The sequence below is a fragment of the Euleptes europaea genome, chromosome 4 (genome assembly GCF_029931775.1).
Source record: "Euleptes europaea isolate rEulEur1 chromosome 4, rEulEur1.hap1, whole genome shotgun sequence".
In the NCBI taxonomy this organism is placed as follows: domain Eukaryota; kingdom Metazoa; phylum Chordata; class Lepidosauria; order Squamata; family Sphaerodactylidae; genus Euleptes; species Euleptes europaea.
The window spans coordinates 81,998,308-82,026,257 of NC_079315.1; the positions used below are offsets into that span (position 1 = coordinate 81,998,308).

At 42.8% G+C, this 27,950-nt stretch overlaps 1 protein-coding gene across 1 annotated transcript in view; it reads right to left on the reverse strand.

Moving 5' to 3' along the window:
• ADGRV1 (adhesion G protein-coupled receptor V1) overlaps positions 1–27,950 on the reverse strand; it is a 321,712-nt gene that overhangs the window by 286,871 nt on the left and 6,891 nt on the right. Inside the window, exons 2-11 of the mRNA XM_056849141.1 lie at positions 21,283–21,467; positions 20,633–20,782; positions 18,211–18,306; positions 16,079–16,183; positions 14,242–14,355; positions 11,365–11,930; positions 10,244–10,514; positions 8,530–8,859; positions 5,930–6,106; positions 4,598–4,821 (exon numbers count right to left, since the gene is read on the reverse strand). Coding sequence (XP_056705119.1) covers positions 4,598–4,821; positions 5,930–6,106; positions 8,530–8,859; positions 10,244–10,514; positions 11,365–11,930; positions 14,242–14,355; positions 16,079–16,183; positions 18,211–18,306; positions 20,633–20,782; positions 21,283–21,467 — 2,218 coding nt within the window. The remainder of the gene's footprint in view (positions 1–4,597; positions 4,822–5,929; positions 6,107–8,529; positions 8,860–10,243; positions 10,515–11,364; positions 11,931–14,241; positions 14,356–16,078; positions 16,184–18,210; positions 18,307–20,632; positions 20,783–21,282; positions 21,468–27,950) is intronic.

Here is a 27,950-nt window from a genome sequence, read left to right on the forward strand (position 1 = left end):
CTTCAGAAGGAAAGGAATACGAAAGGAGACAGCGTCTTGTCCAGACCAACCACTTCCAAAACAAAGTGCCGATTCACTGAAGACAAAGACACAGCTTGCTGCACTTACCCAAAGTACACGACAAACCTTTCTGTTTCTACCCTGTCAATAACAGAGAAAAAGAAATGGGGGCGGGGGGTAGAAATAAAACTGCTGTTTGCCAGATTCTTTGTAGACGGAATTCTTTGGAGACGGAAAATTAAAAAAAAAAAAGGAGGGATAAAAACCCAGCACCTTCCTAGCAGCTAATGTTCACTTTCTGGGAATCCTACTTGCTTGGCACTTTCTTCTTTGACTAATGCGAGCAAGAGGTTTGGCAATTCCCACTCATGGGAGATGACCCCATGACCAATTGGAATGTCAAGGACCATTCAAGGCCTTCGTTACCAGCTCTGCTCTAAGAGCTGGTCGGTGACTGCCAAGCACTGTGGCAAGCCACGGCAGCTGAGTAAATTTTATTCAGTGCCGTTTGTAATTACTCAGTGCTTTTAATTAGACAAAAGAAGCCCATTTTATTCATAGATGTACATGCCTCCAGGATCTGTCATTCCGCTAAGCTGCCCAAACAATTGTCTCCGCAGATAAAGGAAGGGCAGGGGTTGCCATTGTCCAAATTTTGTAATGGGGACATATTTGAATGCCCTCATTTAAACAGGAATTAAAACAGCATGAAGTGTTATTTGTGACTGCTTTTTTCTGTAAATCAAATGGAAAGAATGATGTAAACAAGGAAAGCGTTTTCTAAGCCCCAAATTGCTTCAGCTCTAAACAAACGCTTGCAATAGAAGCACAACCCCCCGTCAGATCATGAAAGTAGAAATATAGTACGGTCTCAAATACTAATGTTCTGAATTCAGCAATAGTTTTGATTCACTATAAAGTAGCCTGGATCAGACCAAGGCCCGTCAAGTCCAGCAGTCTGTTCACACAGTGGCCAACCAGGTGCGCCTCTAGGAAGTCCACAAACAAGACAGCTGCAGCAGTATCCTGCCTGTGTTCCACAGCCCCTAATAGCTCATTACGTATCTTAGGAAACCATCCTAAGCAGGTCAACTGAGAAATAAGTCCCATTATATTCAAGTCCCAAGTATATTCATATACTTCCAGGCAAGTGCTCTTAAGAATGTAACCTTAAGTGCTGCAGATGGGACACAAGCCACACTGCACAGGTGCCCAATGATATTAACCGGAGTTGCTCAGAAAAACTTTTCTGTACAGGATACCTAGGGAAGGAGAAAAGGGGCTTTCTGCAACTTGCTGCAGGAAATAAACCAGGAAACAATATTGAAAAGGCACATTTATAACTAGGTCTTAACAATTAATATTTTTGTGAAGAATTAACAGAGTGTGGGGCACAAGCTCTCTGAAAATACTGCAATCCCTTCCAAGAGGCCTCACAGTTATAAAATTGGCAGAACAAAGGTGAATGACATGACTTGATTAAAGTAAAGTACAAATGAAGAGTTAACTGGTGGCACCAGAGTGATAGTCAGATGAGAAAGACCTCTGCCTGAAAACCTGGGAGACGTGCTGATAGTAAGTGGACCAGCAGTCTGATTCAATATAAGCACATTCTTACAATGGATCAGGAAAGGTTTTAGAAAATAATTAGTTTTGAGACAGGGTTTGAAGAAGCCAGAGGTGATTCACAGAACAATTCTGAGGGGAGGTACCAAAACCATTATGCCAGTGTATCTCGGAGATAGCCAAACTCCCTCCTTGCATCCAGTTACAGCGGCCCCCCCCCCAGCATTGAGCCAGGACACTCCATAGTTCAGAGGATAGGGCGGGGCAGAATAGGACTCTGTCTCTGAGGTCTCCAACTTGGACACTTAGACAGCATAGCGTTTCACTCTGGTTGTGGGAATAGAGTGGGAATAGGGAGGGCTCTTAGCATCACAGAGGGGGCATACAGCAATTACATCCAATGGGCAGAACAAACCTCCTTGCTGGGTGACTACCTTGTCTCATTTCAGAGCCCCTACAAGTATCCCATCTCTGAAGACGCACAGAAAAGGAGCAACCGCTTACTGCCAGGGAAGAGGGTCCAGATCTCTTCAGATAGCTGCAACAGACTGACTTGCCCATCCCTCTGCAGTCCCCACCCCCTTCCCACTCATGCATTTTGCTGTCTGCAGTGTGGAGCTCACGTGGGGGAGGTCATGATGGTGAGTGGTCTGAGGGGAGCCATTTCCGCTCTAGTGCTAGGGGGAGGAGGTGTCTGGGTCTCACCCCTCCCAAAGCACTGCTGGCATCTGATAGGCCATGCAAGCTGGCAGTGAGGGCATGTGGGGGGGTCAGGGTGGACAGGGGACAAGGTTGCAGTTTGGAGGGATTCTGAAGGGGTGCCTTAGGCAATTGATCAATGTCTGGGAGCCACCCATCAGGGAACCATGCTGTTCCCCCTTTTGAGATCTGCAGGAGCAAAAGTCAGCTCTGAAACTCTGGCTTGCCTCTCACCTCTCGCCATGTGAAAATCAAATCAGGAGCTCTGAGCATGTCATTCCAGTGCCTTTCCACTAAGCCATGACTCTCTTTGCAATGTTCTGTGCCCGGCCCCAAATGGGTGGGAGTGGAATCAAGTGCTCAATGCCTGATGGCATGCCTCCTTTGCATTTGCCTTTTTGGCCCAGTGATTAGGATGCTAGTCTCGGGTGTGGGGAGGCTATGGGTTCGAGCCTAGGCTCTATCTTCTTATTTTCTATTTTTCTTCATCAGGAGAAGGGTGTGCCTATCTCGGAGGACGGATGGTTGCATGTAGGCAGCACTTTTGCTGCCAGTAAGACCCTTGCGAGGCAGATGGGGCCCTTGCCATGTGGGTGCCCTTCCCCTGTGGGCTATGGGAGGGACACTCAAGCCACATGCCTCTGTTGGGATTGTGCTGTCTCTTCCCTCCCTGCCCTCTGGCATTCCTTTGTGGGGTTGCGGGGGGGGAGTGGCAGTGGCCATATCGGCTGTGGGTGATTGGCTGCGCCTGTGTGTGCCACACAGAGGAACATCATTAGGCACGGCTGTCTTATTGATGGGCATTGCAAGGGTTGCTGTGAGCTCCAGTGCACTCGCCATGCAGTCTGCATCTAGCAGAGGGGGGGGGTGTTGCCCCCTACACATACACAGAATTTCCATAGGGATCAGACCAGTCCCACCACTATTATGTTGGCGGCTGGCGACCACCACAGCCCTCACGATTGGGCTGCCCGTGGATAAAAAAGGACCAGCTGTTTCCAATATGTGAGACTATGCAGAAGACAGCAAAGTGAGAGAACAGGTTGGCAGGGATGTATTAACAGCAGATGAGCCTTGTTCAAGTTGGGAAAGCAATTACAGGAATTAAAGAAGGAAGACACACAGGCAGATACAGCCTTGCATTTAAGGGCCAGGAGTCTGAAGTTGATGTGGGATGCGGCTGGAAGCCACACAGGGAGATAATCATAGTAACAGTAGAAAAATAATTTACAGAGTAGTATTATGAATCATAAACTGACTAAACTGGGGAAAACTTGCAGAAAAGAAGGCCAGTAACAAGGAGGTTATGGCACTATAGACAAGAGGTAGGTAAAACAGACTTTCCCCCCCCCCCCATTCAAGCAGCATTAACAAGCAATCCACATGGCACCACCCAGAAAAATAAGTACACTTAGATGGACAGGTTAGAGTTGTGCCACTATTCTGATTTGTAAAATGTTAATAATGAGCAAACAAAAAGAGAGGCATTTTTCAAAATTCTGAGGCTTTGTTGTCCAGCTACACTTTAAAGGAAAAAAAGATTTCCTTTGAATCAAGGTTAAATATCTTGATTCCATCCATATATTAGTATCACACTGTATGAGGAAGCTGCAACCACTTGTACCCAAACGATACACATTGGTTACCACCCTCCAGTGAGTGTGATCAAAAGAAGTATGTTCTTTAAAACATTTTCTGGACAGATGACTCTTTAGAAACATGTCGGTAAATGCCTGGAATTCTCAGGAAACTTTTTAGCATAACTCAAACAAAGTAGGCCTTGCAGACAGCAGATTCCAATAGGAAAAACAATTTTAAATATGAAAAGCATAATTTTGGTGTAGAATTATGAAGGATACTCCCTGTAAAATCAAATTATGCAATGCCCATTGAGGTCGAAGAAATACTGAAATATCACTAATGGAAATCAAGCTCCTTTTCCCCTGCCAAACCACTGGCGGGAAAATCAAACCGATACACCTGCCTATTAATTCTGAATACTATGGTATAATAAGAATCAGACTTTTACAGGAACAATTCTAACAGAAATAGATCATTATAAGACTCTGAAATAGAAATTCAGCATGGTTAAGTCTTAAAGCAATGTTACCTGCTATAGAAAATATAGAAACAAGTTTGGTAGACAACCAGCATCATACCATTGTTCGTTTTCCTATTACCCACAAGGAAAAAGATAGTAAAAAACTTATCCATGAATCAAACATATTAAAAAGGTGTTTATGAACAAGCTTCGCTTAGTGGCTGCCTTCAGTACTGCTAAATCAGAAAGTATATCTTAATTTGCTTCCTACAAATTATTAAAGAACAATACCTGTCTAGTGATAACATCAGAGTCTCATTCATTTCAGGGCTATCATCAGCTTTGATGGTGATGTTGATTTCTGTGTCACTTTGTCCAGACAAGAACACAACAAAGCCAGAGAAAGGACTTATATCATCCATTGTTACTGCTTTTGCATTGAGTCCAGAAGGTTTCAGGCTCCAGAACACAGTGGCTTGTCCATCTGTTCCATCTCGATGCAAGGCAATAGAGACCTAGAATGCATACTGAGTTTTGTACTTTTTGAACATATGTGCAGCTCTTGTTATTGTCACACTTCAATTGATTCAAATTTTGTCTGGCATATTTCCAAAATTACATGTGTTTTAAAAAAAAACCTTCCCTGCACCCTGTGTATGTGCAAAACTTTGGAGAATGGTGCAGTATTGTTTAAATGCCACCTTATAGGTAGGGTTACAATCAACAAACCATGGTGTGAGGGAAGCTAGTGCCTACTGAGATGTCTAGCAATCCCATCAGCACAACTGGCAGCAAGTAGACAAAACCAGAAGTGACCTCAACATCAGCCAGAGAGGAGGAGTGATGTTCACACTTTCTTCCAGGAACCTCCTAAAGCTCCCTGATTGGCAGCACTAGAGGAGGAAAGGCTAGAAGTAGCAGCTTGAACAGCCAGCTGGACATCAAGATAATACACAAGAGGAGACATACACAAGTCTAAGATATTCTCCATTCAGTGCCCAGAAGGGCTTGGGAAGGAAGGTCAATGTAGGGACTGAGTATGGAACCACCTGTTCCAGACACAGCCTGTTCAATTGACCTAAGACAGGGGAGATTATGGGAAAAAATATGACCAGCGATAGGTTGACCTCCTCCTTTAGATGACTATGGGAGCTTAGTATGCATAACGGATCTCAGTCTGGGGTTGCGGCTGTGCTCTCTGAGACCACCGCTCTGAGACCACCGCTATACGTCTCCATCCAGGGTCCTTTTACACATACACTCAATAGGAAAAAGTTAAGATAAATTGGTCTTATCTATATTGGCATATTTATTGGTTGATTTTATTTGGAAACAGGGCGGCATAGCTTTCATTACATGTATATGAGCATGTATATGAGCATGAAAACTTTTACCTTTGAGTAGCTTTGCCAAACACAATACAAAGCTGGGATGTCATTTCAATTTAACTGTGAATCATGATTGTTAATATAATTTCAACTTACAGAATGAAGACACAGCATATTTTAATTCAATATGTCTTGCTTTCCTGTGCATACACATCCGCACTATATGAAGGCAGGCTCTGCCTTCTGTAAATAAATCTGCAGTAAGTAAGGACAATAAAAGAAAATATTTACTTACTACTGTTGTAATAGAATCCTCTGGCTCATGCAGAACTATTGGGAGATTGCTGATAAAACCAATTTCTCCATTTGCAATGTCAGGTGTGATTCTCAAGGAGATGTTTTGGATTTCACCTAGTCTTGGACTTATGGATGGAACTAGAGGAATAATATTCATCAGTTCAACTTTTTCAAGCTGCAGTGAGAAAAAAAAACAAGATCTTTATATTTTCTGTTATTCACATAACATATAACAATTTGCAAGAATTTTTTGGGTTTTTTAAAATTATATTGTGTCTATTTTTGTTTTTAAAAAGGTTTGTTGTTGTTTGTTTGGGTGGTGGTTTTCTGTTTGGAAAATTAATAAAAAATATATATTAAAAAACAATTTGCAAGAATATGCAGCATGCTCCTAGTTATTGCTTGTTCTTCTATATAGGTTGCATTGCAAACTTCTGACCATGAAAAATCAAGACAGTAAAATTACCATGCAGAGTTCCCATGGTAAAGGAGACCATCTTCCAGTTCCTTAGTTATTCTGGGGATGCCTTGAGGGAACAGGTATAGAAGACTATACTGGAAATGTAACTTAACACGAGGAGAAAGAAGACAGCCACATGTATAAGAATGACTACCAGTGCATTCCTGAGGTGGGGGGGCTGAGAGTGGTCTGGAGGCGGCGTGACCCCACCGCCAGCGTAAGTAGCTTCTTATAATGGAATAAGAGGCACTTACGCTGGCGGCGGGGGCAATTCTGGCGGCACGTGGGCACTGCAGAGCTGCACGCTGCTCCTCCGACGCCACAGACTCCAGGACCTAAATCCTTAAAGAGAAATGTGGCGCCAGTGTGTGTGTGGGGGGGGGGGACGTTCCCGGGGCATTCCTGGGGGAGGAGCCGACGGTAGTCAACTTCCAAAGGCCCTCCAGCCCGGGAATGCCCCTTCCAGCAACAGCGTTGTGCACCAGGTTTTTCCTGGGACAACATCAATGTTTTCTATGAGGAAATAAGCCACATTTTCTTTTTTAACATTTAAAAAAGGCTCTTTTAAGCCTTGTGGCAACCAGGGAACCTCTTTGGAGGCGCTGCAGCAGCCCTTGGGCTATGGTGTACCAGGCCGCCGCAAGGCTCAGGAATGAGAGGTCACTGTATAAAAATGACTGCTCTGCATAAGAATGACCGAGTTAATGGCTAAAGCAGATCATGGACAGCCATTCTTCAACAAATCAGAATCTTTCTGGATGGGGAGACTTAATGACATGAGTGCCCAAGAGGTTTTAGAACTACAATTAGAGAGCCTATGACAAACTCCTGGTATATACAACTGGGAACTAGAAAGAGAAGGAGTGTAAACATTGCAAAATTATGAACAAAATTAATGTTCAGGTTATTTGTGCCCAATTTAAACTATATTTTGTGCCTATTCTGTTTTGGAATCTTTACCTTTATTGTTTATGATATCTGAGCAGCCTTTTCTACCATAAGAAAGTTATTGTATTAATACAAATTTCAATTGCTACACAAATTTATAAAGACCCAAACTGCAAAAGCAACTTGATAGCATTGTTGTGCAGAGCACAGAGAAGCCCTTTTTGACATTGCTGTGAATGGTCCGTGCAGATGCAAAGGGATAGTGGGGCAGATGAGTTCAGCTGGCCCTGACTGGCTCAGGCTGCTCACTCCCACGTGTGCAAACTGTTGGGTTTGGAGGTACATAGAGGGTGCTTTCACACGTGCCAAATAATGCACTTTCAATCCACTTTCAATGCACTTTGCAGCTGGATTTGACTGTGTGAAATGGCAAAATCCACTTGCAAACAATCATTAAAGTCCATTGAAAGTGGATTCAAAGTACATTATTCAACATCTGTGAAAGCGCCCTGAATGTGCCTCCAAACCCCACAAAAGCTTCAAGCAGATATGTCTTCAGTATCTATTATGGTTATTACTGCTTCCTAAAGTTCCTAAAACGAGGAAGCCCTTGGGGGAAATGCAAAACTACCAAAAATTCATCACAGGCAGTAAACAAACAAGTATTTTAAGACACCAGGGATTTTCTCCCTTAATGCCATGTTTTCTTGAACCAACTTATTTGTCAAAATATTTTGGGAACCTTTGAATTTGTAATAACCTCTCTCTCTTCACTGCAAGCTATAGCCTGCTATTAGACTGGATATATCCTTGAGGAACATTAGTTTATTCTGTGTTTTTTTAACAATGCCATTGTTAATAGTTACATCTTCACTATCCTAAAACATTGTCAACATTAATCACATTCCCACTTAAAACACTACAAACACTTTTCAAACCCTAATCATGAATGTGGCTAGTATTAAGGTCAGTGCAGACATAACCTTTAACCATGGTTAAGGCTGTTGAGTAAAAAAATTACATACGAGAAGAAAAGGGCTGAAAGAAGGGAAAACATCCTTTCATGATTCATCTCTAGTATCTTAATCATGGTTAATGAATGAGAACTTTACACATACATATCTTAGTTACAGTGGTAATATTGGTACCTCTGTACCAAAAAAATCTATTCACAAACAAAACAATTTACCATAAAATAGGACGTTACAGTTAGCGGTAATTATTTCATGCCATCTACTATATGCACATACCTGTACTAGGAAATGGGCCCCATTTTGAAGAAACGCATCGTTTCTTATCGGTACTTTTACAATGTCTTCAGTTTTTCCTTCAGGTAAATGAAGGATGCTTCTTCCAGAAGCATTTAACACACCTTCTTTAGTTCGCTCAGGATCCACAGGCCCAGCCGGAATATAAATCACACTATAAGACAGCTTCACATCTCCCACTGTTCCCTTTTGCCTTGCAAAGCTAAGGGACAAAAACCGTCCCTCTGGGCTGCTTTCTATCCTCTGGTTCTCCAAAGGGTAGAACTTTACGACACCATAAACATCGTCACTGTCCTGAATATAGAATAAAAGCTACAAGAACAACAAAAGAACAAAACATTTTTATGAAGTGTAAGTTACCATTGCAATCTATACCTCTACTGTTTGTAGTTTCTCATAGGAAAACATAGAACCACAAAACTTCAGCCCCAATATGGCTTTTCCAGTTGTGGTAGTCACTTGCTTACACTGAGTGAGATGCTGCTAACACAAACCTAAGAGGCGCTGCAAGGATCAGTGACAAAGAATGAGCACGTGGAATTTTAGCTCATCCCTGCAGGAGACTAGATCTGAGCCGCTCATAGCAACAATATAGGAATGAAAGAGCAGCTATTGTGCCTGGAGGGTCATGTAAAATGGGCCTCAAGGGATCATTTTGCCATTCCACTCACTCTGCTGTCTGCTTCTTAACCATGGCATCTGTAATGCTATATATCTTGGCGACATCTAGCTTGATGCCACTATATGTCAGAATTCATAGAATCATAGTCAGAATTATTTCACCTTTACAAAATCCTAGGTGGAACATGCAAAAACTGTGCATGAAACTGTACCCTACAGACATCCTTCCCATGGGTGGGGAACCACTGAATGAGAAGAACTCCCACATATAACAGCAATTATTTATTTTAACATAACATTCTCAGTTATACCAGCCAGAAACACACCCCGGGCTCCATGGGGGGGAACTATCACTTAGGAGTTGAGCTGTAACCATGCACAGATATCAGGAACATTTAAAGACAAGACTGGGAAAATGTTTGCCTACTTGTTTACAATGCCCCTTCTGGCTGCCTCTCTCAATTAGTTTTGTTTGTCTCAGAGACACTGTAGCATAGCAAAATCAACTGGCAACCCAAGTAGAGATATCATTCCAGTCAGTGTAATCCCTGACTAGGATCACCCATGAGACTTGCACAGGAAATTTTGCCCTCTAAATCAAATCTGTTTGATCTCAATGACATCATTACATAGCTAAATCTAACTGCCTAAATTAGTGATACTCACTGGCTCAGGAGCTACCAGTGGCTTTGCCAAGCATCGTTCCCCAATGTGTAGGATTGCCAACCTCCAGGTGGTGCCTGGAGACCTCCTGCTGTTACAACTGATCTCCAGGTGAACAGAGATCCGTTCCCCTGGAGAAAATGGCTGCTTTGGCAATTGGACTTTATGGCTAGTCACACACTCTCAACCTAACCTATCTCACAGGGTTGTTGTGAGGAGCGAGAGAAAAGAAGGATGTAAGTCACTTGGGGTCCCCATTGGGGAAAAAGGCGGGGGTATAAATAAAGTAAATGAACAAATAAATAAACTGATGTTTTGGAACCTCAACATTATTTTAGCTTAACCGTTTATTTATTATTTATTTAGAATTTCTTGACTAAATTTCTGCAGAAGAAAGTAAACACGGGCTTACCTCAGCCGGCTCACTCACTTCTGCTCCCCCTTGTATGGTGTGAGCCAGAATTCTAAGCAGATACGGTTCTGCTTCTTCAGGGATATCATCATTAATAACATTCAGAGAAAGTGATGCTACCATCTGCCCTTGATCAAAATGTAACATTCCTGAGTCTGGCGTCATATCTGCAGTCACAGGTGAAGGATCACTGCTGTTGCGGGTTATAGTCCAGGCTACTGAAACATTCCCATGTGTTCCACCATTCCTTACAACAGTGATACCTTCATACCTAGAGCATGCAAACAAAATTTAACAGGTTTTTTTTCTTAAACAATAGCTTCTTGACAAGATGGGGCATCCATTCCCATTCTCTATTATTGCCTCAGTTTGTAATGTTCTTGTGCTGGCATTTTGCCCCCTTCATGGATTCATACCAGTTTAAAATATGACGGCACAGCTGTTCTCTTACGGGATTTAGTTCCTGGACTGGCCACACTGGCAGCAGGGGCCGGTAGAGCACCATTGCTCCATACACCGGTGTGTTTACCCCCATGCCAGCATATTTGCCACTTTATCCCATGATGCTGGCTCCTACGGAGATTCGCCCTCCCCCTCAGGATTACAGCCTTCTTCTGGTTTTAAATACAAAACGGAGCAATTGAGATAACTATGATCTCAACTCATGAGCAATTCATGAAAAAATGCAAATAATTTCTCATTCACAAGGAAATCATTTGGACAGATCCACAAATACAACTTCTGTTACAATCTACAGTGTACACTCCTAGCTCTGGATAGAAACATATTCCAACATGCCACCCCCAAACGTTTCAACAATACTTTATGAATGAAAACTCACTGAAAATTCTTCTCATAGAGTTTCCATGAGACTCTATGAGAATTGTAACCCAGCTGATATTTACATAGTCCTGATCCTGACTCTAAGTGTCTCAGGAATGTATTAATAACAAAGCAAAATAATTCAAGGTTACATTCCAAAGAACATCACACACAGAAAAGTGCTTACAATGAAGTATAAACTCCCCCACACACACAAGTCTAGGATATGTTTTCCTAACTCAGATTTGTGAGACAACCTGTGGTAATTTACTTATTAATAGAAGGAAGAGGTGCAGTACCTTAACATTTGATCTTCATCAATAATAACTGTCTGGGTAAACAAAACACTGTTGATTGATAGTACTCCATAAGGTTTATCATTGGGCTTAATGGTTACTTGAACAACAGAAGGATTTGTTAAAACAGCATCTCCCTGTAAAGTGTCCTTAAGTAGTACAATATGAAATGTCTCAGCAATTTCTGGTATGGCATCATTAAGGATTTTGAATTTTATAGAAGTTTCATGTACTAGAGGAGGAAACACAACAGTTGTATTTGGCTGTAGATCCAGAAAGTCTAAATTAATCTGTGCATGTGCTGTTGAATTTCCAGTTACTATGATGTAGCGGATGGAGACTTCATATTCATCAGGCCCAATTATGTTTCCACTATCTTCTTTGCCCCGAAAAATTGGGATTATTATTATATCATCCTCTTCATGTACCATATAAACACCGTGGGTAAATCGCACAGGGCTATCATTTTTCTTAATAATAATTTCAACAGATTTTTTTGATGCGTTGATTTCTGCTCCTCCTTCTACACTTTTCAGATGAACAAGAAATCTCTCATCGTTTTCTGGTATCTAGAAAAGTAATAAGAATTACTCAGATCAAAAGTATACATGAACAATTTGGTAAGAAAAAACAGGGCTTCTCAAATGACTTTCCCCCTATTTTTCCAATAGAAAAAAAAATAGAAATTTGGGGAAGCACTGAAAAAACACTATTTAAATTTTTCTCTTTTGGAACGAGTAAAATGCTTTTTAAGACAAGGTATTTACTCACTCAAAATGTGCAGCGTGAACTTTTCATGTAGAATAATTGACAGCATTAGATAATGATAATTCCAATTTATATAGCAGACATGTAAAATTTTCAAATATACTATTTAAATGTGAATACTTTTGGCAATAACTATGTTATAATATGTTTGGTGGTAATAGACTATTAAACAGTTCAGTTTTTTCAAGATTATACAGTTTGGCTTAATATCCAAATATGTACTTGTAAAACCAAACTCTTAAAATAGCAATTAAGTCACTGAATAGCAACCAAAAAAACAACTAATATTAGCTTTTGGTTATGGCTCACAGATCATTTTTATGCTGGTTTTAAACACTGTCATACTATGTCAATCAGAATTTTATTCTAAATCCCCCAAATGTTCACTGGATCACCACAGCCTTTATGAATTTCCTAAAAATAAGACAGAGCTGGCCTATAAACTTTCCCCCATGAAGGAATTCTTTAGTGAGGCCAACACAACCAGGAAGACCCTCTTCTTTGTCCAGAGTATTAAAACATCATTTATATTTCTTGTTCATTGCCATATCTATAGAATGTTAACAGAATTCCTCTCACCCCAAAGCAAATTGATTTGAAAAACTCATGCACCTGTTCCCTGACTTTGAAAATCAAAAACACCATCCACTTCTGAGAGAAAACTCCATACAACTCAGTACTTCAGGGACTGCCTGGTGGGAAATATTCAGTTAGTGTGTGTAACATCCTTTCTAAGAAAGTCTATTGTCTCAAGCTTCCAAGCAAGAGTCCAAGTTCCTTACTCCCTATGTTTTCCTTTTCTTTCATATTCATTTGCTAATTGGCCACCCTCAAATACTTTTCTAGAGATGGTATTCAGGAGTGGTTATTCAAGCCGTTCTTTGAAGCCAAGGCCAACTTTATTTAGTTTGTGGCATTTGTACCTTCATAATAGATTTTGACTTGTACTCCTCAACTAGTTTTAGCCCATACAAGATTTACATTTCAAAATCTTCATCTTAGCACAATACATTCTATCCCTTTCCTTTCCTTTCCTGGTACAGCTTTATTGGCCAAAGACTTAAGCCTATGCATTTTATCCATGTAGTTTGATACACACACTTTATCATTTACAATAATAATTTATGTAATGATATGATATCATGTGGATGGTGATTCTTTTACTATTGAGATAATGTGATACTTCAAAATAATAATAATAAAGGGATCCTAGTTCATATCAGTGATACCTATGTTAAATATTCAGTCAATAAATTTTCTGCAGTGCCTGAATTAAAACTGAGCTGTTCCACACAAATATGAGAACTAAATACTGGCATGCTAATCATACTGTACGGCTTAGCAAACAATACTTTTGACCTGATGACAATAGCATGTCTTGAAGTCTATGGGTCCCAGCTCCCCAACAATGACTCCTAGCAATTACAACAAGCAAAAAAGAGTCCAGTACATGGACAAATAAAGGAGAATGAGAAAAATTCTGGCTGATGACAGGGAGTAGGACCATGAATGAGAAGGTATGTATACGTTGTAGTCAAGCAAAGAGACCTGGAAAGTAGCCCATTGACTGCAAATCAGTTAATACATTATTTTCCCAACCACTTTTGTACATTTAAGCACTCACATGAGTAATCTATTAATGTGATGTTAAAGAGGGGGCCACAGAGGTCTACAGATCTTACTCTGTGATCAGAGTCTATCTGTTTATCTGTTTCAGAGGAAGTAATTCTAACCATGCAATCCTGAAGGGGGGGCAGAGCCGCATAGGAGCCGGTGTGATCGCAGCACTGGCATCCGTGCCACTCTGGACCATCCAGAGTAGCACGGACGCCAGTGCAGGGCAACCTATGAGCCCAGAGTGGGCTCTCACACTGAGATTAGGGGGGCGGCTGCCTCAGCTGGCAATCCCGCAGTGCGCTCTCCTACTGAGATTGGGAGTGGGGAGGGTGCCTAGTATTAGATTATTTCCTATGATAAAGGATACTATGATACTGATTCTAAAGGTTCGCCAGTGTAAGATTAAGCAGCCTAACACGAGCTAAGGATATTGTATAATTTCTTAATCATTTTAATTAGATCATATCTTCAAAAGTGACTGAAGTGTGTTCTCACCTGGTCATCAAGAACAAACAAGTTATAAATCAACCCAGCTGTGCCAGGAGGAAAGGTAATATTCCCTCTTATTGGGCTCAAGTCTTCTTCAGGAGTATCTGGAGCACCTTCCACCTACAAAGTAACCATTGCTTATGTTCAATTTGAAGGAGGCGTTCAATAATTAACAACATTCAGAAAGCAAAACCCTTCCTTTAACGCAGTTGGTCAAGGGTATTGATATTAAAGAAAAGAATGAAACACTTATTGAAACCACTACCAATTCAGCTACAAATTATTTAAGTAACAATGAGATTTTGTCCTAATAACACAATCTGATGGTCTAAAATAAGAGGAAAGTCTCATTATTGGCTTAAAAAGTTGACAGTTCCATTTCATAAATCTTGGTTGCAATAGGTGGGAATCTGGAACTTTCAGAACAATCTCAATAAGAAAGTGAATATATCCATAAGGCAAATGTTCATGCTCCTGTGCTGCAGTATTATACTACAATTTCCTAGCTGCATAATTTTGGTGTAGTTACTGAAAAGCCTTGTCACATATTGCCACCCACCATATGTCCAACTGCAGAGGCAGATGGAGCAAAGCCTCTGAAGATGACCTAAGGTTTATATGGTAGGAGATGTTCTCTAGGTTTATATGGTAGGAGTACTCTAGGCCCAGATCATTTAGGAATTAATGGTCAAAACCAGCACCTTCAATTGAGCCCAGAAACCAACGGGGAGTCAATGTACTGTTACAAAATGGAGCAGTATGCTAAAGAATGATTCATAATACCACCCTAGTAGCCATGTTTTAAACCAGCTGTAGTTTCCAGACACTTTTGAAAGACAACTTCACACAGAATATGTGGTAATTAGCCCATCTGGTGGTTACCCAGACATATATAACTATGGCTAGATCTTTCCTCTCAAGTGAAGGACACAGTCAATAAACCAGCCACAGCTGGTAAAAAGCAACTCCTCACCACTGCAACCATCTGAACATCATGTGCAGCTCCAGACCATGAACATATTTAGGAAGAATGCATCTCATCTAAAACTGGCAAAACACCTAATTTATAATCAGTCACATCCCCGACCAACACTACATCAACCTAGACTGGTTAACCTTTAGTTTATTCAAACCCACCCAAGCTCTCACTAACTGCAAGCACTGGCTCAGAGTTTCAGCCACCCCTCTAGATTCAGATGGAAAGGGGAGACCATGTGTATATAGATGACATCTCACTACAGATCTCTGGACATACTCAGCAAGTTGCTTCATATAGTGGTCAAATGGTAATGGACACAAAATAGTTTCTTGTGGCACCCAATAAATCTCAGGTCAAAGGGTAGTACTCCAACGGCATAAACTTCTAGAATCTATCCTCTAAGAAGGACCAGAACCATAGCAATGCCACTTATTGCCGCTTAAATCCATACTGGCAAGACAATCAAGAAGGATACCGTGACTGATGTTATCAAAAGCTGCTGAGATGTCCAAAAGAACCAACTCAGATAAAATTCCCTGGTCCACTTCACATCACAACTCATTCACTAGAGCAGTCAGAGCAGTGTCTCTTCTGAAACCAGCATTTACGCACTGGAGGTTTTGCCTTGGATTTGCCGCTCTCCAGATGCACATTTCCCCCACCCAATTTCTCAAAACTCAAAAATAAGCCCCCCGTGCAGAGTTTTGAGCATTCGGATGGGGAAAATGTGCATCTAGAGAGCAGCAAATCCAAGGCAAAACCTCCAGTGCGTAAATGTGTTCTGTCTGAAGCCAGACTGAAAAAGATCCCAATAACTAGCATCTAATCAAATGTTTACCAGAGGAAGTAGCTGAACAGATTTACCTCATAAATCACAGTCACAGTTCCATAAGTTCCCTTCTCCCTAACCAGAGTGAGAGGCACAGATTCATTACCACCCCTGGGCTCATTCAGTGTGATTAAGGCAGGCTAAAAAGGGGAGAGAAGTAAAAAGTAATATCAGGAACAAATGAAATATCCTGTGCAAAAACTGTTACCATAGCAATACTAAACTCTGTAAGAGTTAATCACATCTGTGAATGGTCCTACTGACAGTATTCTATTTCCCAGTAACAAATTTGTTTTGCTGATTAAAACACTGAAAGGCATAAATATTACAAACTGTTATGGATTTCCCCCCTCTCTAACAATTATGGACACTAAAAACAAGGTAAAAAATTGTATCACTAAACATTTATAGTTTCTTAAACCTATCAACCCAGATGTTTTGCTCATCAAATCATGTCAAGAAAACGAACTACAAAATTAAAAATAAATTCATTTTAAGTGTTTGATAAGGAGGAAGGAGGGAAAACATAAATTACTTGAAATTACTTGAAATCATCAGTATTCTGGTTATATTCCAGAAATTACACACAATTTCTTTTAAAGTCTATCTAATAAAAATAGCAAACACACACACACACACATTACAATCAATTGCTGTGAAATGCCCTAAGCAAAATACAATATAATGCAATTTCTTTTTAACTGCTTACATTAATATACAAATACTGATTTTGCTGACTGTGTGAACAGCCAAGGTAGATATTTAGCTGTGTCAAAACATTTAATAAGGCTAAAGACCCTGTAAGTTTGCCAAAAATCATTTTAGTAGCTCCCATTTTCTTAAACCCTAAAGCCTCTGGAAGCTACATCATCTGATCTAGCATCAGCTGTTGGTATTTTCCTGGACACCAAGACTAGCTAACGTGTGCTAGAGATTAACTTGGTTGGGAGAAAGGGATTGGTTATATGAGGAAGGGGGTCAGCGGGTGGCCCTCCTGCCTGTTTTTCTGGAACCAGATCTCTGTGTGGTAAAATCTAGCGCTTTTTGTAATATTGATACACCTATCCTTTCAAGATAATATTGTCTACTAATCAGTACAAGGATGTTATCTTCTCCATCTTCTAATACTGCAATCCTAAGTGGGGGGCGAAGCTCCACAGGAGCCGGCGTAACCCTGCACCAGTGCCCTGCCACTTTACCACAGTGCATAGTGGCACAGACGTCAACACGAAGGCAAACATGCTGACGCCGAGAAGCCACGGAGCTGCACCAGCCTCCGCCCCCATTGCTGCCACGCCAGCAGGGAAGTCCCGGAAGGGAAATCCCATGCTGGCGTGGGGGGGAGGGGGTTCCCGGGGCAATCCCAGGGGCAGAGCTGACATTAGGCAGCTTTCAGACCCCTTTTGGCCCGGGAACGCCCCTTCTCTCGGCACTATTGCTTTGCCAGCAAAATAGCTGGAATAGCCTCCCTAAACCCAATGGGAGATTTTTTAATTGTCTTTCTTTTTATTTACTTATTTTGTGGCTGGGAAGCCTCTGAGGAGACAATGTGGCTACGCCACTCCTGGCCACTGCATATCCAGTCCCCCTCAGGAATGGGCTGCCCATCTTGTATCCAAAGTCAGTGAAAACTTGATCAGCTATTTCAGTTTGCTTGGGACATTTAAAAAGATCCTCCAACGACCTGCCAAGTATCATATTCTCTGTTTGCCTTTCACTCAACTGCTTTGATACCACAATCCAAATGAGTCCAAGAAGATCTGTTGAGCCACAACAGGCTACTTTGGGGCAATAGGAAAACCTTTGATTCTACATTTCAAGGTCCACGGGCAACCTTTTTCTAAATTGAACAGCAGCAGCATGGGCTTTCCTAAGGTGTCTTACTGCTGTTGAACAGTATCAAGCCATATTACTAGAAAGGGACAGACTTTTCTAATATTATATATGATATTGGGGGAGGGAGGCTGGGATGAAAGACAGTGGCATACATAAAGCCATCCATGCCATTTATGTCTGAGTTTAGAATTTAACTGGGGTCTTCCCACTCGTTCTATCAACCACAATGTTATGGCTGCTCGGTTTCCCATTCACTGCTAAATTATTCCTCAGAAATATCTCCCCGTTATTCCATTTCAAAGAATAAAGGAATAGAAAACAAAAATCATACCATACTGAAAGAAATAATCCCAAAAGCATTGTCGTTTGATAAAATTGTTACTGTTACAGTTCTGGGCGATCCAAGCTTTACTCCTGGAAATGGCTTCTGAAACAGACCAGGCACACAGTAAGTAATATTGGAAGGGTATACTGCAAATAAAATGGTCTATACAAGCAGGGGAAAAATGCAGTCAGGTTTTCAGTAAGGTCTTGTGTGTGACACAAGGGTTATTTTCAGAGTAAATGAATCTCTCTTAATGACACATTCCAACGAAATGCTATTCCGAGTCAACTCATTGCTCCAAAACCGCTCTTGCTTTTTTCATGCAGCCCAAATTCTATAGACTTAGTCTGGTTAAACAACGAAGAGTTTGACTCCAACCCTGGAGACCATTAATCATAGCTTGACAATATTATTGATACCATAGCAATAAGAAGCCAGATAAGAAGCATTCATTCTCTCCCACTCCCAACAAGAAACTGAAGGTCTTTTCACACTATATAGGATACTGAAAGCTCTGAGATTTACTTTTATAAGTCCCATAATGATCATCTATATGATCACAATGACGAAACAAAACAACATTGTTAGTATAAAAACAGGATAAAATTGGTGTATAACCATTTCCTTTTCTCTATCATTTACAGGAACTTGCAAAAGGGAAAATGGGGAGAAAATGAAGAAATACTGAAAATTACTTCCAAGTTTGCAATGTAGTAATAAGTTACCCATATATTCAGTGTCTTGGGTACGTTGGGGAACAGTGAAGGGGTCCCCATCAGACAGACCTACCAGCGCTGCTGTGGAGCAATGGAGGAAAGACAGGACCTAACTTGTAAGTGTTGGGAGGTGGCTTTTGAAGCAGGAGGTGTCACAGAAGCATGCAAGTGACTTACTATTAGCAACTCTTGGCATGGGTGTGGGCCACTGAACCAGCAAGAACCAGCAAAAACAAACAACCAATCAGCAACGCTACACTTGTGCACTGCTGACTGTGACTGCCACTGCCTTCATCACCACCTCCTGACGACTTCAAGTAGAGGGTGGGTATTCCTGCTCCATCACCTCACAAGAGCAGCTAGAAATTTTGGGTGACAGGCTGTTTTGTTGGTTACTGCTGATGTATAGTTAAGAGGCAATTCATAATAATTAAAATGCCAACAACAACAAAAAGAGGAAAAGGCGTGTGAGACACAGGGAGGTCAAAGATGGTATACTGACCAAAGACCATTTTAATAGGAGATGGCATGACCATGTGCCGGCGTAGGTGCCACCTTATCACAGAATAAAGTGGCACTTACGCTAGCATGGGAGCAAACACGCTGCTGCCAGGAAGCCACACCGCTGCGCGGGGCTCCACCACCAGCACTGCTATGCCGGCAAACGAAATCCTGGAAGCTGGAGCCCGCACCAGCTTGGGGCGGGGGGAGTTCCCAGGGCGTTCCTGGGGGCAGAGCTGCCTTTAGCCAGCTTCCTAACCTCTTTGATGTAGGAATGCCCCCTCAAGCTGTGGCGTTGCTATGCCAGGTATTCTGGTTGCATAGCCTCACTTTACTCAATGGGGGCATTTCCCCTGTTTTATTTTTTACACTGCATTTAGGAATGGAATGCCCGTCTCTGAAAATTAGGATTTAATCAACTTATTTAATAATATAAAACATGGCTTAAACTACTGGATTTCGGAAGTGGAGAAACCTGATGGCTTATAGGAGGGAGATGGTTTATAGGAGGGAGATAATTGTTATATTACTATGCGGTAATCTGATTTTAATTTTGATAAGCTTTTATATCCTATTTTATTTGAAATGTTGTAACATTGTTACATATAGTGTGTATTTATTGGTCTTTGACTGCAAATAAAAATTCATTCATATAAAACATGGAGATTACAAGGATGTCAAGAAACCATCTTTAAGATTCATTAAATATATTTTTTGGATTTGAAAAAATCTGTTGTATGAACGTTTCCCCCACTTCAGCAAGGAAGCATTCCAGGTACAATACTTGTTGACCGGTGTACCAACTCACCTTGGATATATTTACCTCCTCCTTTCTATTTTAAAACTAGCACACTAGCTTGAAGGAAACCAAAGGTTCAAAAACTTTAAGCAAAATTTAAATGTTGAAATATTTGTTTAGGTACTAAAACATGAGGAAGATCATATGTTCAAAGATCAAGCACATATTTCAATGTAATTAGATCTGCATGAGCCTATGAAACTTCCTTTAACCATCTGTCCATCTGACTTAGTACTAAGTACTCTGAAAGTCTGGAGAACCACTGACAGTCAGACAGAGAAGAAGTGTTCCCAACAGCTGTACATTAAGATCCTTTCTCTAGAAATGCCAGGAATTGAACCAGGGACTTTCTGTAGGCAAAACATGTGCCACTGAGCCACAGCCCTCCCTTCTGTGAAAAATTCGTACCTACCTGTAATGTCAAATAAAATGTGAAAGTCTCATCAGCCTCTGGAAGATCATCATCACACACAGAGATATACACTGTCCGATTAGTTTCTGTTTCAGTTATGTATGCTGCTGCGTATGTATCAAAAAAGTCTCCTGTGTTTTCACCATGAATCTAAAATACAGACGTAAGTATTCATTGAACCAGAAACATCATTATGTAAAACTTTAAATAACACTTCCATTAATATGTACTATTAAAACAAGAATCTTGATCGTTGAAATATCATTACATTGCGAAGATTTTTTGCTGGTCTTTCTATGGAAGACTAATTTTGGCCTCAGTTTGCCAGGAACAAATGAACGTATACAAGCCTTCCCCCAAAAAACTTCTTTATTTGACCAGTTTTGGTTTAAAAGGTCTTCACATATGAAGCTGCCTTATACTGAATCAGACCCTCGGTCCATCGAGGTCAGTATTGTCTACTCAGACTGGCAGCGGGTCTCCAGTGTCTCAGGCAGTGGTCTTTCTCATCTCTTACTGCCTAGTCTTGTTAAGTGGAAGTGCTGAGGATTGAACCTGTGACCTTCTGCATGCCAAGCAGATGCTCTACCACTGAGCTAGAGCCCTTCCCCTTCATTCCATCATCCGTGCAGAAAAACAGCCTTTCTTACCGAAACAATCGCTGTGACGTTCACTGGTTCTCCTGCTCTTTCAATAACAAGCCGTATAACTGTTGTGCTTGTCTCATTAACCACAAATTCAGTTTGTCCAATGAACTTTACTTCTGTTTCTCCAGAGGTAAAACTGATGAATAATGCTAAAAAAAGTGTAACTAATGAATAGGCAGAGGGCATCCCTAGAAAAAGAAAGAAAACTGGAAATATGAATATGAACAGAAAATAGTAGATATGGTACACGTTAAGTACAGCCTATATTTCTATGACCAATAATAAATGCTTCCTGAGTACCTTATACTTTTTCAAGTAGAAATAGATATATGGGGGTCAGGGGGCACTGAGGTAAACAGGGGTACCAGCCAGGCCCAGGTTGATACAATGCCTGCACATATTATTTTATATCACATCCATTCACATTCATTATATCACATCCATTCGCTGGGAGGCGGGCGGGGCCGCACAGAGCCACGCGTGTGTGTTGGGACGGCGCGAGCCGGCGTTCCCCGCCCGGACAGCCAGCTGGGAGGCGGGCCGCACAGAGATGGCTGGGCGCGTGTGCGTCGGGACGGCGCGAGCCGGCTGTGCACCCTGCCCGCCTCCCAGCTGGCCGTCAGGGCGGGGAACGCCGGCTCGCGCCGTCCCGACGCGCACGCGCAGCTCTGTACGGCCCCGCCCGCCTCCCAGCTGGCCGTCAGGGCAGGGAACGCCGGCTCGCGCACGTGCCCAGCCGGCATTCACTCCATAAGACGCACAGACATTTCCCCTCACTTTTGAGGAGGAAAAAAGTGCGTCTTATGGAGCGAAAAATACGGTAATATGTTTCAAGCAGGGAATCTTGCATATGATCCACCCCAGTGCTTGCACAGAATGGGCCAGTCACAAGCCATTAGGAAACACACTGAAATAGAAGATATCACATTTTTAAACAAAAGTTTAGCTGTCATCAGTATCTTAAGACATGGCTAGAAAAATGGGGTTGGAATTTTATGGACTTCACAGAACTGCCTGTAGGAACATCCAAGATCAGCAATGTACTTACACATGTGTCTGAGACGGAGATGCAAGAAACTGTGCACATCTTCTATAGCAGCAGACATTAAAAACTATTACGGACAGCCACGCAACATTGTGCAGTCTCAGACAGTAAAGATCTACTAAAGCTTAAATACTAATGGTTAGATCCCCTTTCCATAAGTGACCAGTTTTCTGTCAGAATTGCCCTTTTTCAGTCTTTGGACCCTAACCAAGCATACAACACTCTTAAAAAGTGAAATAAAAACCCACAATACATGTTAACACATTCAATGAAATTAAAGGTTCTCAGCGTATAGCATTATTATATAAATGCACTTTATTGCTAACTTGCCAAGTGGTTTCTATGTTGGTTGCCTCCCTAGAATGCAAATGTTATCTTGAGTGCTCAACTGCAACTTGAATGTGAACCATGCAACCTTTGTAAACTCTGAGGCAATTACTCTGTCTGCAAATTCAGGCATAATCTATAATGAACTAAGGGTGCTGTTGACCTTTTAGCTTCGGCCGTTACCCATCATAGACTAAGCAAGTATCTTCCCACGGTGTGTGCCTCAAGTAAATAATCCTGAAAATATGATCCTTACAGAGCAAGGTTAAGGCGTTTAGAATTACTTGAATTCTATTACCTCTGTTAAGGGGCATTCTAAACCGATAAAGTTACACTTGTGGAACTAGAGAAGTCTCATAATCATATCATCAATAATTCAGCTACCAAGAATTCCTCCTGGCTACATTTATTTTTACAATGATTTGTGGGTAGTTTGCTTTCTTTCTGTTTTGTAACACATGCAAAAATATATATTAAAGCAATGTTTAAAATAATTACCTAATAATTTTTTTGTTAGCTACTGACAGTATTTTAAAATTAAGAGCTGGACAAACTGAAAAATGCCTTGTAAGTGTTACATGATATCAGAAAATGGTTTAGCATGTAAATTATTTCCCTTACCCTGTAGGCCCAATTATGGTGGGTAGTTGTTGTTTTTTTGCAATGAAAATAAACATTCTCTCTCCTTTTTGAATAAACTGTTTGACTTCAAGTGATATGAGAAAAGATATTAAGATATAAATTAAATTGCTACAATTCTCAGGGAGGATGTAAAATGATGCTTCTAATTTTGCAGCTGAGTCCCTTAGTGGGGCTTACTTCAAGACTAGGAAATAAAACATCTTTCTTAGGCTATTTTATGCCTCCTTCGACAGAAAATAGGCATAACATCTCTTTATGATGGGACTTTTTTTTAGCATGTCACACAGTTTAGAACTAAGCCATGTCACCAAAAATAAGTTCTGGGAGTTAACAAGATTAAATTTTGATTTAGACATAACAGCATTAAATATACAGATTTTCAGTTTGATTTTGTATTCTGTATGGTCTCTGTTATCAGAAACAATGAAACTTTAATGTGTTTCTGTTATTGTTGTGACAGTATTTTTTCCCTTTACAAAATGCAGTCACTGAAGCTGCTTTTTGAAGGGGGAGAAGGACACAGGAGGGAGGAAGAAGAGGGGCTTTTTAACCCTTTGTCGTTTTCGTCCAAATAATGCCACCTGTAGCCACTTTTTTTTTTACTTTTACGTGAAAAAAATTAAGGGTACCTTTATTTTTCCTCCCCAGAAGGAGTAAAAGGGATCATGATGGGAGTATTTACTGGAAAAAGGCTGGAGAAAAAAGGTTTTAGTCTTCTTCATTAACAAAGAGCTACCACATACTAAAAGGGAAGCCCTAAGGCTTACTACCTAACTTACACTATGGTTTTATTACAGCCGCCAAAAACTTAGCCACATGCAGTTACTTGTCTGTCTTCTTCTCTTAGAGTGCAATTGGGGGTGGGGGGGGGGAAGAAAGGGATGCACTCAGAGAGCTGACTCACCTTTATGCCTGCATATCTTCTAGTTATGCCAGGGTAAGGGCCAGTTACGCTGGTGCAGGCTCCAAGCATCATTCTGCTGCTCTCGGGTGCCAGTGTAGCCCCACAGCAGACAACCATTAGTGCCACTGAGGCATAGGCCTCTGAGCTGGTGTGGTTGAGGGTGGTTCGGAGAGTGTGGCTGCAGTTAGTCAGCTCCCTAAGCCCTTTCAACCTGGGAACGCCCGCCAGAGGTGCAAAGTTATGCCAACAAAAAAACCAGCGCAGCCCATAGGGGCTAACTGTACTCAAATATCAAGTGCCTCCCACTGCCACAGCCATGCCCATGAGGGCCAAAGCAGCTCAGAATGTCTACTACAGGTGCAATCAGTCATCTCCCTTTCCTGTAGCAGTCAAGCCCCTTCCCCAGCACCCAATTGTGGGGGGCCCATCCCTACAAACCCCCCCGGCTACGATGCCGCACAACTCACTAGGGCAAGTGACACGGGACTCTATCTTAGAGTTCCCTGCTGTGCAGACTTAGAGCAAGCAGAGAGGCACTTTGGGGGCAGGAAAAGCACAGAATGGGCACTAAGTACTACTGGGTGAGCACTTTGTGCCAACACCGAAAGGGGAAAGCAAAGTCCATACTCTGTGGCTGACCTCTCCCATCTCAGAACCCAAATAGGTACCCCCATCTCCAGTGTCAGGATCCAATGGGGCAGCTGTGCACTGGCCTGGTTCCCAAGCCTGCTTCCCCCTTCCTCTTGCTCATGGCAACCCTGCCTCATACACACCTGAGCCCAGCAGCACTGTGGTCGAGCAGGGGTGGCAGGAGCCATGACCTCTGGGCACCTTGGCCACTCATGCACAAGGGGAATTGGTGCATGGAGAGTGTTCGAGGAGAGCTGCTGGGGGAGGGGACCCAGGTTTTCATCTCCGCACTGGACTGTATGCTCATTCCTTTGGCAGGCACCCCGTGGACAGGGTGCTTTGTTGGGAGGGGTGCAGCCCCTCCATTCTAAGTGGAGTAAGTTGCCACACAACCCTTGAACTCATTTTCTTGCAGGAACAGAGCCCTGTGCAGCAGCTGCCACGGTGAATGGATCATTAAGCAGTCAATGAGCACCTTAACGCAGGACAGGTGAGTGTTGTTCAGATGGCACCAGCCTCTGCCTTGAGGGAAGTTTGCAGCAGAGTTCCATCCCACTGGCCGCCCCCAGCCCCAGGGACCCTCTGACACCAACCCTACAGCTGTTGGCAGATGGCAATGTTGTGGAGCACAGCACTGATGGGAAGGAGCTTGGCAACTGCCAGGGGCTACATGGCCTGCTGCCCTCCCATACGGGGGAGGCAACGGAACCACACCTTCAGCGAGCCGATTGCTCGCTCAAAAGCCATGCATGTATGGCAATGGGCTTGTCGTAGGCTGCATGGTCTGGCAGCTCACCTTCCAGATCAGCAAATAAGGGAGAAGGGGGTATCCACAATCACCTGGCATGGATGGAATGACACCCATCAGGTCTGCAGGCCCCTACCCAGGACCCCACCCCTTATCTAGACTGCTGAGCCAACAGCCATCCTTTGCCAACAGGTGGTTGAGGCCTGATGAAGCAAATATCTGCACATCATGGAGGCTGCCCAAAAACTTGGCCACAAGGTCCATGAAAATGCCCTGATGAGACAGTTTGCCTGGACGTTGAGGCTATAGAAGCGATGGTGGTTTTGGTACACCTGTTACTCCTCTCAGGGAGCCGTGAAGGAAATATGGGTGCGGTCCACAGCATCCACTATGGTCTGGAATCCTGCAACTGATGCAAACTCTGTCTGGATAGGTGGCAACCCAGGCCTCCATCCCCTTGTGCTAATCCAGGAGGAGATGGAGTTTAGTCACGGGGAGGGTGACCAAAGCTCTCAGGCTGCTAAGCCAGGGGGCGAGAGAGGTGAGGTGACTGAGGCTCCACTCTCTGTCCCCCTACTCCAGGGCCCTTCTCCCATCTCTGTGCCCTGACCTCCATGAAACAAGCGGCAGTGGCTGGGTCAGTCATCCTGAGGACACTGGGCATTACAGAGTTCCTGGGGTAGCAGCTGAGGGCGAGGCACCTGGAGGGGCTGCTTGCTGTTGCGAGGGAACTTAGGGATGGACATGTGCGCACTGAGAGGCTGCTGGGGGACCTGTTGGCGGCACCCTCACACAATGCCACACCCCAACAGCTCCCCTCCTGCTCCATCACCAGCAGGGGTGAGTCCTCCTGTGAGTGGAGGATGCACAACTGCACAAACTCTCAACATTTCCCCGTGCCCCTCCAAGGAGAGGAAACCCTTTGTACCATGTGGGTCAAGAACCTTCTTGGGGTTTCCATGGGAGGGGGACTGGTCCCTTCCCAAATCTATTAGCTGCCCAATATTTGTGACAGGACTTGATCCCTTTAAGGGGGTGGGGAAATACGGAGATATGGAGCCAGCATCCCTGGCCATGCCCCTCCCCGTCCATAGGATGTGATAAGCGCTGGGCTAGGCCCCCGGGTTGCTGGCTCCTGATTGGTTCTGCCTGCCTTATCCATCACAGCCCAGTCGTTGCAACACAACACCTGGATGAGACACTATGGAGCAGTTGCTGGAGACACTGACGTTAGTGTTGGTGCCTGGACTGCCCCAGCTACCTGATAAGCCATAAGGGCATACAGGGCCAAGGTTAAAGCAGGGCACTGCTCCACAGAAGTGAAACATTCTTTCAGGGGACCCTGGAAGCCATCTTTGTGTCTGTGTGATACCTTGGAGTTGGCAGGCAGGAATGGGTCACTGTGCATTTTCTCCTGGCCCATGGTGTGGAAAGCTGGCAAGACAATGGAGTGAGTAAAGCCTGCCTCACATATTAAATTAAGCACTCTTAGCAGACACCTGGAAAACCCTGAGACTTTTAATGTCATCTACCAGGTAATGGATGGTATTCAGGAAAAAGCCTAGCTCTTCTCCTGCATATCTGTCGCCCCTCAAGACAGCCATCAAGCACTCAAAGGAGATTAAGCAAACGTCTCCTGTCTGACTCATGCCCATCTTGAGAAACTTTTCAGACATCCCCTCACATTCCAATATCTATACCAAAACAACCACCGGTAATTAATCAAGCAATCACAGGTATTCTTTCACTTCCTGACATTACCTCATACCTCTCATACCCTATTATCCGGACCCCATAGGAGCAATCACAGTTCTTTGCCCCTGGTAATGTTCTGTTGCCAGTTGCCTCATACTGCCTCAGGGCCCATTTCTGGGTATAAATATTACTCCTGGTGGCATCCATTGTGCGTGTGTGTGTCTTTGGATCCGAACACTCACCCCTTACTTGCGTGTAATGTCCCTTGCTTTACTTTCCAGCGACACTGCTTTCACTTGGACGTCACTGGCAGCAACTGTCTGACCACTGTGGGAAACAGGATCCTGGACTGCATGGATTTTTGTTCTTGTTCAACAAGTTTCTGATTATAGTCTTATTGGAATCTGGGAAGACATTATTTTGGAATAGAGACTTGGCTCTGACCCCAGTTCACCTGGCCTCACTGATGAACTGGATGATGACAGAAGGGTATAAGGTAAAATCTCCAAACTTCAGTCCTCACCACATCCATTAAAGTTGCTTCCCATGTAGTGAGCAGACAAGGGATAGTGGTAAGCTAATTTCTCCAGTCGGGGAAGGAGGTGTGGCAAATGCAGTCAGAAATATCTCACTCATCATACTTGACAGGATTTAGGTAATAGCTTTAGCTCCCTTGTCAT